Here is a 13,783-nt window from a genome sequence, read left to right as displayed (position 1 = left end):
GGCTCTTTCACTGGACAGGGAATGACTGACAAATTAGCTTAATACCTGCCATGATAGCTTCACTGTCTTTAGATGATGTATAAGCATGGCTTTTTTTCAGCGGGAATGTGGGGGAACACAGTTCCAGCACCTACAGGATTTAATGTATGTAATGGCAAGGGGTTCTGAGGTGTGCTGGAAGGTCTATTGATGCTGGCTTCTGGGGGATCTATTGTCACTGGAGGAGATCTATTTTTGCATGGTGATCTATTGTTGCTGGGGAGGTATAGTGTTGCTGGTGGGGGATCTATTGTTTCTGAAAGGGATCTAATGTTGCTGGCTGCTGGAGAGTCTATTGATCGTAGCTGCTGGGGAATCTGCTGTTGCTACTGGGGGTCTATTGCTGCTGGGGTGGTATTTTATTGCTTAGGTCCATTGTTGCTGGAGGAATCTATTGTTGCTGGGCAGAGAGTGTCTTGCTGTTGGCTGTGGGGAATCTATTTTACTGCTTTTCTTGTTATCATTAACAAATTACCACAAAATGATACTTGTCTGTGTATTCTCTATAAGGAACAGTACTGGGAGGTGGGTAGGAACCAAGGGACTATGGAGGGGGGTAGGGAGCGGAGACAAAAAGTGATTCAGAAGGGGGGTGTTCCTGTGTATAACATATGTAAATAAAGCTCTAGTACGGGGGGCAGCAACCAGTAGATCATGATCTACCAGTAGATCTCAGCCAGGTGACTGGTAGATCACAGTCAGGGTTTGCTGACCCGCCATCCCAGAGCATCAAACAGAGTGCAATGCAGAGGGACTACTTGTAAATTTGGAGCTGTAGTAGGGAGTAAGAGCCAATGTCTCCTCTGTAGTGCTTGCTCCTACACCTTGTCATGGTTGGTGGGTGTAGCAACTGTCAAGCATGACCCATTCAAGCAACACGGGGTGTAATTCCTGCTGCAGCATGTGTACACCTTTGGCTGCTGCCTCAGCAGCTTAAGGAGGTAAGGATTGGGGGTGGTACAACCAAGACTCAACCGCAGGGTTTTAGCACACCCCCACTTTACATGTGAATGAGCCCTAAGATTTCTGCGGCGATATGCTGCCTCCTCAACACCTGATTTAAACCCATGATTGCTGTGCAATGCATGTGATTGTGACATGGTAGTACTGAAATTAGAGGTTTAAATCAAGTGTGAGGAGGTAACATTGTCCGACACTGTGCCCGCAATCTGTGACTTATCTCATATTGTTCAGGTAGATCTCCGCATTTTTAAGATTGTCAATCCCTGCTCTAGTATATATGGCATTGGTGGAAAACCTTTGTAAAACACTCCCTTAAGGAAAAGGGAAAACTCTACTTGTCATCAAGAAGGGAGTGTGATATCACTGCTTTTGTATCCGTAGCACATGTAATACATTTTGCAAACAAAGCACATTTTAAACAAGAATATACATTTTTCATCTCACTGCATTTTAGATGTTTATAGATGAAACATATGAACATAAGATCTGAAAAAGCACTTATAGAAATAATAAAGGTACTAATAGAGATGTTCAAAGCTAGTTACTGCTAGCAAAGTAAAAAGTGAAGCAGGCCCCTATTTGTTGCTGGGAGATGTGCCACCACAATGCAAATAATCCAGAAAATTCTAATGTTTAGCCAATAACGTACTCCTTCATTCACTATTATCTCCAGTAAAACAGCATGGTTGCTTACAATACCTCCTCATAGTTGAAAATCCCCAGCTGAAGGCTGACCATAGTCTTTGCTGAATCAAACACAGTTTTATATGAGTTCAGCTTCCATCCGAATATCAGATTACACTAAAACCAGAACAGAACATATATTGAAATGTTGAACTGTTAACACAATGTAGAAAACATTGCTTCCTTACTAAAAATGTTGCAAAATTTATCTTAAATCTGTGTTTTGTGTAAACTTTAGATGCTAAATGGAATACTATGTTTGGAATCCATTGAAGGACACAGGAATTGAGTAATTTGCAGACATCTGAGTCTACTGCCGTCAAAAAGAGGTTGAAACACTGGCAAATAAAAAATGGTAAGCCAGCTCCCATATAATCCCATCTCCAACCATTATGCCTCATTTCTTGACCAAGCAGTACATAGGGCCAAAACATACTGGGACCTGTGTCCCTCAATGGTATTCAAGAAAAAGATTTTACCCTTAGTACAAAGTTCATATTTTCTTTATTTTCCATTAACATGCAACATTAAGTAATTCTTAGACATTTGGGACATCAAAAAGCAGTTCTACTGAGGGGCCACCAAAAGATCCGACAGATATATAGACCATATTATAAACAGAATCTGAAGGGCTCAACACCTAAACAAAGGTTAGAAGAAGCAGGGACAACAAAAGGGAATTGCCACAATCCAAAGGGAAGGCTTCGAGGATCAACCAAGTGCTTTAGACCATCCATGACAACTAATCAGCAGTAGGGGTAAAATGCTACATTAAAAAATAATCAGTCTCAGTTAACTATATAGAAGACAACCAATCATTCAAAAGAAAGAAAACAGGTGGAAAAACAAACTACCGGGCAACAGGGTAGAAAGCAATGTATACTAGGGTATACTTGGATTGACAAAGTATGTCCACAAAAAAACACCAGCCATTCAACAGCCCCCTAACCCTTTTCCTTAGGGACCATGAGTTATATAATAGGAAGAAGGATGTGGCTTAATAGAGAAGTAATCTCTTAAAGAGACGTGGATGTCAGACATTTTACAGTCCAAATAGAGAAAGAAAAAAGAAAACCCTTACATTAGAAAAAATAGAGGAGTAGTAACCCTGACTCATTTTAAATGAGAGGGTTGGGTGAGCGATAGGCATGCATACGCCAAAAATTTTAGTTGTGGATGCATTAGTTCATTGAAGAATTTTGTTTCATTCTATTCGCTATGTTGAACTGTTTCATTTTCGGAATTTGTTTAGTATCTTTGGCATTCATTTCATATATTTGTTGGTCCAGGTGGATTCGAAAAAACTGGTGAATTGAACGGATTCAGATCGGAGGGATTCAATATTTTCAGACGCTAGTCCAACACACCAAGATAGATGGCATGAGCTGATTGGACAATATCAACTGGCATCATGTACATCCAAATTATTGAATGGAACAAAATTTGGATCCATTTGTTATCCAAAACCGAATTATCAAACAAATGAAACTTTTTTATTAATTTCCCCATGGGCCCGAACTACTATAACATTACGTGACGTCATCCGAATTAAACTAATGCATTAGTTAATGTTGTTATAACTTTCTTTAGTTGACGTTTGTTAATTTGTCCAATCAGAGATATTTTCGTCCAAAAATGAATCGTAGATAACGAAGTGCAACATCACCTGTATAAAAAGGCGTAGGCAGGGGTGAGACTATACCGTAACGCAACCTGGTGTACAAGGATATCAGGGGCAAAAGGACATTTGCAGGTGCAGTATGGATGCCTGCCAAACCTCTGTTTTAGACACAGGAGACCTCTCTAGTTTACTTCTACTGTTAAATTATCAGAATATAGTTCACTAGTGTTTCTATAGAGACTATAGGTCAGACTTTCTCCAACTGCACACATTTTATGTCCTTACTCTTGTAGATATCACACAGGTATCACACTTGATGGATCTGCAAAATAGAAGTAATAGAATACAGCATACTCACAGCAATGGAATAAGCTAGGAACATAATTATGATGACAGTGATAAATCCAGAAATGTCACCCCAGGCCCTGCGCAGAGTTGCAGTGATCATATTCAGTTTTGGGTTCAATCTCAGCAGATGCCAGAGCTTGATAGTTGATAGGAGCACTAGGAAAGCTATAAGGTAGCCCAAGGCTGCATCTGCAGCAGCCGTTTCATTAAAACTTACAAACCTGCAGAATGTTAAAGCAAAAGGCACATTATTCTTTATTTAGTAAAAAGAGAGGCATGGAAAATACAATGTCAACTTAAGTTAAATTAGCATCTTTGTTACTTTGTGTAACTGGCCAAATTCACCCACACGACCAAGAGATATTTTAACAAAGATAGCATTGGGTTTGTTTCTTCCTAGGGCACAGAAAGCAGGGAATTGTGGGACATGTAGCCCGAGGAGTTGGATCTCAGCATGGAGCCGATGCTGCTGAAAACTACAAGGTCCAGCTGGCTGGAAATAAGTGGAGAATGCTGGGAGAGAATATTTAGGGTGAGACCCAGTAGAGGCTCGCTCTTTTAGGACCATCGCTGGAGACTGAAAGCAAAGGCCCAGCTGCTCTGGAGAGTTAAAGCAGGCCTCGTGGTTGCTACAGCACAGAGAACGGCCAGCAGGAAAACTACATACCTGCAGGCAGATCTTCTGTCCAGCTCCTTGCCGATCAAGTGACTGTCCGGGATCACTTTCTTCATCCCCGTGACAAGCCAAGTTGAAGTTCAGCATCATCAAGTGCACAGATCAGGCCTTTCTCTCTGGGCCCAGATCCTTTAAGAGTCTGTTCCAGGGTGTCTTCAGGATTAGTGAGTGGGCAGAGGCCCACACTGAGTTTCTGCTTTCCAGGACACTGCATGCAGACACCTTTATCTCATCATCTATGACCACAAGGCCTCTTACAGGAAACACTATCACTATATGCCCCTTTGGGCCCTAATTGAGCTAGCTGAATATTCTGGGTCACATTCCATTGCCAAGGCTCTCCTTCCCTTTTTTTTCCCTTTTGCCTTCTCTTAAAGAAAAGATATTTGTCAGGCCTGTGGCATCAGGGTTTTAAGGGGAAGGATTGACACAGGAAAGTCTTCCTTTCCCCTTTCATGCCTGGGGTCAAAGGTTCTAGAAGGTCTAATTGTATTTGCTGTTTGATTCACCTTTACTGTACATGTGTGATTTTGAGTCCCCAAGGACTGAACAGCTCATACCAAAAGTTAACCATCCTAATAATTTTTGTCTTTTTCTGTTGACTTGAAAGCTCCTAGTAAATATCCAAACACTTTACTACAATTTGGTATCATTGCAATTGTGATGCTGTGTGTACCATGTCTGAACTCAAGGTGTCAGAGGTGTTGGAGGGCTTGCAAGGTCAGGGCAACCTTTGGGGACCAACATCTTTCAACGGCCCCTACGGGGGTAGCGCTACATTTGTATTCCACAGTAACAGCCATATTTTATAAGTAACCAACGACCTATATTTAGCTAGTACACACAGTTTTCTATGAACTTGAAATTGTGGTAACTTGTGATGGCATAAATAGTTAGTGGATTAACAGGTTATGCACACATTAGTTATATGCAGGCTATAAACTGAATGGTGGATGTTAATATTTTTATTGCCCTGATTATCTATAAATCAAATAAAATATAAAAACAATCACTATATGAAAGGACAACATTTTAATGAAGATTAGAACCCAGACTGTAGTAAACCAAAAGCATCACACCTACACTATATTGCCAAAGGTATTGGGATACCCCTCCAATTTATTGGATTTAGGTGTTCCAATCACCTCCATGACCACAGGTGTATAAAATAAAGCACCTAGGCATGCAGACTGCTTCTACAAACATTTGTGAAAGAATGGGTCGCTCTCAGGAGCTCTGTGAATTCAAGTGTGGTACTGTGATAGGTTGCCACCTGTGCAACAAGTCCATCCATGAAATTTTCTTTGCTATTAAATATTTCATGGTAAGCTGTTAGTGGTATTATAACAAAGTGGAAGCAACTGGGAACAACAGCAACTTAGCCACGAAGTGGTAGGCCACGTAAAATGACAGAGTGGGGTCAGTGCATGCTGAAGCACACAGTGAGCAGAAGTCGCCAACTGTCTGCAGAGTCAATAGCTAAAGACCTCCAAACTTTGTGTGACCTTCAGATTAGCACAACAACAGTGCGTACAGAGCTTCATGGAATGGGTTTACATGGCCTTACATCACCAAGTGCAATGCAAAGCGTCTGATGCAGTGGTGTAAAGCGATGTGATGAATCACACTTCTCTGTCTGGCAAGCCGATGGACGTGTCTGGGTTTGGCGGTTGCCAGGAGAACAGTAGATGCCTGACTGCATTGTGCTAAATGTAAAGTTTGGTGGAGGGGGGATTATGTTGTGGGGTTGGTTTTCAGGGGTTGGGCTTGTCCCCTTAGTTCCAGAGAAGGAAACTCTTAAGGCGTCAGCATACCAAGACATTTTGGACAATTTCATGTTTACAACTTTGTGGGAACAGGTTGGGGATGGCCCCTTCCTGTTCCAACATGACTGCGCACCAGTGCACAAAGCAAGGTCCACAAAGACATTGATGAGTGAGTTTGGGGTGGAGGAACTTGATTGGCCTGCAGTCAACCTGATAGAACACCTTTGGGATGAATTGGAGTGGAGACTGTGAGCCAAGCCTCGTCCAACAGCAATGCCTGACCTCAAAAAATCCTTTGTTGAAGAATGGTCAAACTTTCCCATAGACACACTCCTACACCTTGTGGACAGCCTTCCCAGAAGAGTTGAAGCTGTTATAGCTGCAAAGGGCGGGCCAACTCAATATTGAACCCTACGGACTAAGAGTGGGATGCCATTAAAGTTCATGTGCGTGTAAAAGCAGGCGTCCCAATACTTTTGGCAATATAGTGTATATTGCAGTTCTTGCACTGCAAGGCCATCTGCTGGTAAAGTCTACTGCATTTGCCAATGCCAATGCTTAGACTTCTTTCTGCCAGGCAAAGCAGACTTGAGATCTCTGTGTTATTTTTAGGGGCTTATGTAGGAGATAAGAGACATATATAGTCCAAGGAATTTCTATTTTCTTAGCACTGAAAGGTTCAAACAAATGGTTGATAGTAATGACGTATATTACTCACTCATCCTTGTGATCTTGGTAGTAATTGATGTCCTTGTTCCCAAGAATGGTCCTCCTTACAAACACAGAGAGGGCACTCCAGCTTATTACAATCACAGCCAACTCCAGCAGGTTCCACTTACTGCGGAAATACCCCCATTTAAGAGTTTTGATGAGTTTTCCCTGAGGACAGTATACAAACTGTTACATAGTTTTAAAGACACATACATTCCATTAATAATATTGAAACCTTTGTGACAGCTGGAAGTTCATTTCCTTTTTAACACACTTGTCATGCATAACCTCTATTAAAGCAGACCTTACATTACAATGCAAAGGGTCACGTACCTTATAGACTTTGCTCCATGTAAAGAAACACAATTAAACAAAAAAACATCAGAAGTCACTCACTTTACGCCCCAGCTTCTGGCCCTTGCTTTCTCTAGGGGTCTTAGGAAAGCTGATGGTCACAAATCTTGCAAGAATGCTCCAGCACTGTGCAAGAGCATCTTCTCATGGGATTTGTGGTCCTTAGCTTTTCCAGGATCCCAGCAGAAGACCCGGCAACATCATCCTCACTTAGGCAAGCCATGCTACATGACAAATTATTGTTTATTTCTGCTTATGCTGACTTTTTTTTTAAATTTAACTGTGTCCTTTACATTGGGAGGAAGGTTAGGGGTCTATAAGATAAGCATACCTTGAATTTTGACGTGAACAGTCAGGGAATATTCACACTAGAGAAAACTCCTCTGCAATATTTGCGTTTTAGTGCAATCTGGCGCGTTGTTTCAGCCAGCCCAATAAAATTATTGGGCTGCAACACACCTCAATGCACAAAAATTTAAGTCATGCTGCATTTGTTTGCAGTGCATTGTAGCTCGGGGTGTCCTGGAGCTGTTCAAAATGAATGCCACTGCTACACACCAATGTGTGCATCTTCTATTACTGCATTTTCAATACTCAAGCATGCAGCAAGTTAGGTCATATTTCTGCAAGTCCTAATCATAAAGTGACACTAATCTCCCTATTCTCCAACCGAACCTCACTTGCATTTATTTAATGAGAAGTGCACATTTATTGTGGTCATGTACACCATTCTAGGCACACTAAACGTCCCATAGTTTATAGTCCATCTTGGGAGCGAGCAAAAGAGGGTGTCTACGTTCTTATATAAAGGGGGACTATGGAGAATGAACATAATCTTCTAACAAGTCAAGTTGGAACACAACAGAAAAAAAGGATTTTGGAGATTTGTAGGAGGCTGAGAGCAATAGAAGGGACTTTTTAAAATTAAGAATGCATACCGAAATAGAATTTTCTCTTTTTAAACCATAGTTTAGTGTCATTTTAATACTTGCAATGGGTCAATGATCAGTTGACCAGATTTTCCAAAATGAAATCTAGGGACACCCTACTGACTCCCCACCATTTTTATTGGGGTTGGGACTGTGGCAGAACTGTGGGATTGGATGTATTAGCAGCATGCAAGGCATGCCGTTCCAAATGTTAGATGTGGCCAGATTGTGATAACAATGGGAGGAGATTAAAAGGGCATGGTTTAATAACACCTGAGCCTACTTTGCTCTAGGCCAAGAGAGCAGACCGGGTGTGTACTGCATGCAGGGGCGGACTGACCATTGGGAAACTCGGGCACTGCCCGAGGGCCCGGGGTCAGTAGGGGGCCCCATGAGATGCCCCTGGTACCTTTTTCATAGGCTTTTTTGAGTTTGGGCAAGGACACAGGGGCCCCATGATCCCCTATTGCCCGGGGGGCCCCATGAGTTGTCAGTCCGCCCCTGACTGCATGTCAACGTCACAAGAAAGTGCAGGGCAGCCAATAAGTCACATCCTTACCTCCAGCAACAAAGTCTGCACAAGCCGAGCTGGAAAGTTCATGCAGTGTTGGAATGTGACATCGTCAATAACCCCAGACACAGCAGACACATTCCAAATCACAGAAGTGTTGCTAAGATGGATTGACCTTCAACCACCCAAGCTGGGTACACCATTTTAAAAGCTGGAAAGAAATTGGGGATACATTCTTTAACCAAAGATGAAATTGGAGAAATGTTTTTCCTGGGGACTGTCCCTAGAAACCAGGGAGGTCTGGCCACCCTAGTCTTTGATTTAGAAAGAATTGAAGCCACTGAATCAATATAAGAGCCAAGTCACTATAAATTTTAGAAGGAGAGACCAGGAATAAAAACTTGTGTATTTCTCTCATTACAGGTTTTCTTGAACCTGAGCGAAATAAATGAACATAGTCTGTGTATAACAAAAGCATCAGAGAACCCTGTACATAGAAACAACTATGGTCAACTGTTAGGGTTTCCACCTCATCCTTTAAAACTGAACACATATTAATGACACAGGTTCTGTGGCTAATTTAGGTGGTAATGCAACTCACTTAGTGCCTTATCTGCATTAAATTGGCCTCAGAACCTGTGTCATTAATATTTGTTCGGTTTAAAGGGATGAGGTGGCAACCCTATCAACCATACAAGTCATGAGCTATACAGATTACTGAACTTGTTGGTGTCACTCAGTCAGCCTTACCTGCACCACCATGTAGTATATAACAAAGAGGAAATAAATCACTTCTGCTGCAACAACAAAGATATGTAGGCCATCTGTGTATGGATACAGCCTGACACTTTGAAGATCAGCGTGAGTCATAAAGGTACCTTAGAGAAAAAGGTAAAGTTACTATTTTTTGTGCCATTTTGTAAAGGATCAAAAACATACATCATTCATATATGGTAGGAAAGTGCAGCGCTAAAATAAATTATATAATATCAAGTGGAACAGTTAAGTGCACCATATAAAGTGAAATAAAAATAGTCCATAAATATATTAATGTCCATGGGACTACAAGGCACAGCAGTCACGGTGAAGGACAAACTGTGACATTGATCAAGTAAGTGAAATAAATATAGAAATATAGTACATAGGTAGAAATTGTATTACTGTCTGTCGGACTACAAAGCACAGCAGTCACGGTGAAGGACAAACTATGACATTGATCAAGTAAGCAAAATAAATATAGTAATATAGTCCATAGATATAAATTGTATTAATGTCCGTGGGACTACAAAGCACAGCAATCACAGTGAAGGATAAACTGATATTAATCAAGTGAGGGAATCCACCACCTCTGCCAGATGTAAACTCACCAGAAAGCTACTGGTAAATAGCATGTATGCACATCACATCAGGGAACCAAGAAACAGCCAGAAGATCTAACTTGAACTGCTCCAGCACAGGCAAAAATGAAGGTGGACCCATGGGCGGACTGACAACTCATGGGGCCCCTGACCAATAGGAGATCATGGGGCCCCTGTGTCCTTGCCCAAACTCAAAAAGCGTATGAAAAAGGTACCAGGGGCATCTCATGGGGCCCCCTACTGACCCCGGGCCCTCGGGCAGTGCCCGAGTTTCCAAATGGTCAGTCCGCCCCTGGGTGGAATCCTTCCTAGGGAGAATAGCTCACCACAGGAGCCACAAAATGGTATATAGTGCAGTATTTTATAACAGCATAAGTAAAATGATCCACGTGGAACAAAAACATGAAAAAGGTAAAAGTAAAGTACAGGGGCGGACTGACCATTTGGAAACTCGGGCACTGTAGGGGGCCCCATGAGATGCCCCTGGTACCTTTTTCATAGGCTTTTTTGAGTTTGAGCAAAGAAAACAGGGGCCCCATGATCCCCTATTGCCTGGAGGCCCCATGAGTTGTCAGTCCGCCCCTGGTAAAGTACCAAGATGGCCGCCGCTCCGACCTTCGGCAGCGTGACGTCAGCAAGTTTATTTATTTCCAGCGCTCACCTATATACAACATATACATAATTCATAATTTAATCTATTTATGTTCAGAATTTTTTTCAATAGATATTGTAATTAAGTAAAAAACATTCAGGAGATCTTTGTAATAGAAACTCATTTAAAAAAGGCAGATACAACAAAAGCGGAAACTTCCAAACACTTGGCTAAATTTCTGTCCAGTAATCCCATAGCAGAAACTGTTGGCTGTAATAATGTTATTTTTTATAGTAGGTAACAAGCAGAGATAGTCTACAAAATTACTCAAATGTTTAATATCTCATTTTCTGATCAGGTGAGCATCATTTTACATGTAAATTTGTGAATGAATTTGATAGCACTGTAATATAATGTATATTTGGTAACAGTTTTTTTCTAAGGTTTTTTGGTAATTTAACAGCATGTATAGATTGTAAGCTCTAAGGCCACATGTACACGGGACACTTCTGAACGATGGAAACTGACTGCTGGAAAACGTAGCTTAAAAAACATCTGTTTAGCCACGTTTGCATAACGCATTTATGTATGTTTGCGTTTAGAAGCGTTTTTTAAAGATAAGCACAGGAGAACCTCCCAAATGCCCAGAATGCTCCGAAAAGTGGTAAATTATTAACTATTTCAGACTGTTTCAGAGAAATACAGAGAGTAGAAGCAGAGACAGAAGTATGTGTTGAGTTAATTAGGTGTGATTTGCTCATTAACATTTCTTTTGTTTCCAAGGGTGGGAAAGGTGTCTGGTGGAGAGAATCATTAAGGTCACCTGGCAGGGGGTCTTCATGAGGAATTTGAGGTGTGAATGGGCATTAACATATCTTTTGTTTCCAAGGGTGGGAGAGGTCTGAGGTGTGAATCGGTCATTACAATGTGTGTCAAGCTTGGTAGGAACATCCTGTGTTCAGTGTGAATTGGTCATTACAATGTGTGACAAGCTTGGTAGGAACATCCTGTGTTAAGTGTTTTGTCCATCTGAGTACCTTGAAAACGCTTTGCATGCATTTTTCATGATGAAAAAAGGCTCTGGACAGCATTGGGAACTGGAAGAGTTAAAAAAAATTTCAAACGCAAATGCTTATAAATGTGATTTTCCACATTTAGCCGCGTTTGCAAGCATTTTGCGTTTGAAACGCTGATAAAATTGTCTGCTGAACGCAAGTATTCTGCGTTCAAAAAAACGACTGTAAACTCAACTGCCTGTAAATGAAGATGTGTACATGGACACATAGGAAAACATTAGGGAGAGTTCAGGGCTGCTGAAAAAAACGCTGAACAGCTCCTAAACATGAGTTCATCAGCTGCAGTGTACATGAGCCCTAATGAACAGGGCCCTTTTTTTCTTCTTGTACCAAATTGTATTGTAACTGTAATGTCTACCTTTATTTTGCAAAGTGCTCCGTAAACTGTTGGCGCTATATAAATCCTGTATAATAATAATAATAATAGTTAGGCTATATAAATCCAAGAACAAAAAATTTAATATAATGCAGTTTACAGGCCTTAGACGTGGTGGATGCACTGATTTTCTTTAACCACCTCCTGTCCGGCCGTTGTATATAAACGGCCGGACGGTGGCACTGCAGGGTCGGGTGGCCGTCTATAAACGGCCTCCCCGCACCCTGCTTGTGCGCGCTCCCTGGGAGCGCGCAGCACCGCGATCCGGTGCCCGCTGTGTCCTCCGGACACAGTGAAACACCGATCGTCGGACGGGACCTCTGTACGAGGTCCCGATCATGTGATCACTGATTGGCCAATCAGTGATCACATGCAAAGTAGTAAGCAAGATGTCACTTCTGACATCATTGCTTACTACGTGTGAAATCTGTGAATGATCACAGAGGTCACATGGTACAAGGCTATTCACAAAAGCCTTGTACCATGTGACAAGCTGTGACCAATCACAGCTCACTCAGTACTTCTCAATGAGTGCAAGAATGCACACAGAGAGAAAGAGAAATGATTGCTTTTACATCCTATATGGGTGTAAAAGCAATCAGTGTAAAAAAAAAAAAATAAATCTTCATCACCCCCCACAAGTAGTACAGTGTCACACTGTACTGCTAGGGTGACAGTATGTAAAAAAAAATAAAAAAAATAAAAAATAATAATATAAAAAAAATAAAATAAAAATGTAAAAAAAATGTTTAAAAATTATAATTTTTGCTTATAAACTAATTTGGATTTTTTTTTTTACTAAAAAGATAACGGAATAAATTTTGGCTAAGATTCATGATGAAATTTTATTTATTTGCAAAATTTTATAAAAAAAACTTTTTTTAAATTTTTTGGACATTTCATTTACATAGCAAAAAAAATACAAATCCCAGTGGTGAATAAATACCACCAAAATAAAGCTTTATCTGTCTCAAAAAAATGGTAAAAAATTCATTTGGGTACAGTGTTGCATGACCGCGCAATTGTCATTCAAAGTGTGATAGCGCTAAAAGCTGAAAATTGCCCTGGTCAGGAAGGGGGTAAAAGTGTTCGGTCTGGAAGTGGTTAAGGGTCCTTTCACGTGGGCTGTTTGCATTGTGGTCAGCACAGGATCCATTCACAGATCCCCTGCTAATAAGAGCAGAGCAGGCGGATGACAGGTCCATGTCTGCTCAGTTTATGCAGAGTGGACACAGACAGAAACTAGTTTATGGGCGACAGGGAGGAAATGGACATTGCTGTCTGTTTACAACAGGCTGCCACTGATCTGGTGCACCCAATCAGAAGAGGACGCAGTCCTCCACCACTTTTTTTTCGAGAGCCTGATTGTTGAAGTTGGAAAGTGTAAATGGACTTGTGTCTGTTTACACCTGCCAACTTCAGGGTCCATTCATGTACTTGCATAGACCATCCTATTAGATCTGCCTTAAAACTGACAGATGGAGCTGATCGGATCACTCATGTGATCCTGCCAGTAACACAGTTCTATTCCAAGCAGGGGCGGACTGACAACTCATGGGGCCCCCGGGCAATAGGGGATCATGGGGCCCCTGTGTCCTTGCCCAAACTCAAAAAAGCCTATGAAAAATGTACCAGGGGCATCTCATGGGGCCCCCTACTGACCCCGGGCCCTCGGGCAGTGCCTGAGTTTCCAAATGGTCAGTCCGCCCCTGATTCCAAGGCAACAACTTTCACTCACAATGGAGGAACAGCAATGTCACCCCATGGGCTTGTTTACAG

At 41.6% G+C, this 13,783-nt stretch overlaps 1 protein-coding gene across 2 annotated transcripts in view; it reads right to left on the bottom strand.

Moving 5' to 3' along the window:
• LOC149452055 (polycystin-1-like protein 2) overlaps window positions 1-13,783 on the bottom strand; it is a 159,291-nt gene that overhangs the window by 30,390 nt on the left and 115,118 nt on the right. For both annotated transcript variants that reach the window (XM_089689776.1, XM_089689777.1), the window contains exons 38-41: window positions 9,353-9,480; window positions 6,816-6,976; window positions 3,666-3,876; window positions 1,702-1,803 (exon numbers count right to left, since the gene is read on the bottom strand). In XM_089689776.1, coding sequence (XP_089545902.1) covers window positions 1,702-1,803; window positions 3,666-3,876; window positions 6,816-6,976; window positions 9,353-9,480 — 602 coding nt within the window. The remainder of the gene's footprint in view (window positions 1-1,701; window positions 1,804-3,665; window positions 3,877-6,815; window positions 6,977-9,352; window positions 9,481-13,783) is intronic.

Source organism: Staurois parvus, unplaced genomic scaffold, assembly GCF_062004578.1.
Source record: "Staurois parvus isolate SC_StPar_1 unplaced genomic scaffold, SC_StPar_1.0 ptg000498l, whole genome shotgun sequence".
Classification (NCBI taxonomy): domain Eukaryota; kingdom Metazoa; phylum Chordata; class Amphibia; order Anura; family Ranidae; genus Staurois; species Staurois parvus.
This window is presented reverse-complemented; position numbering and strand designations above follow the sequence as displayed.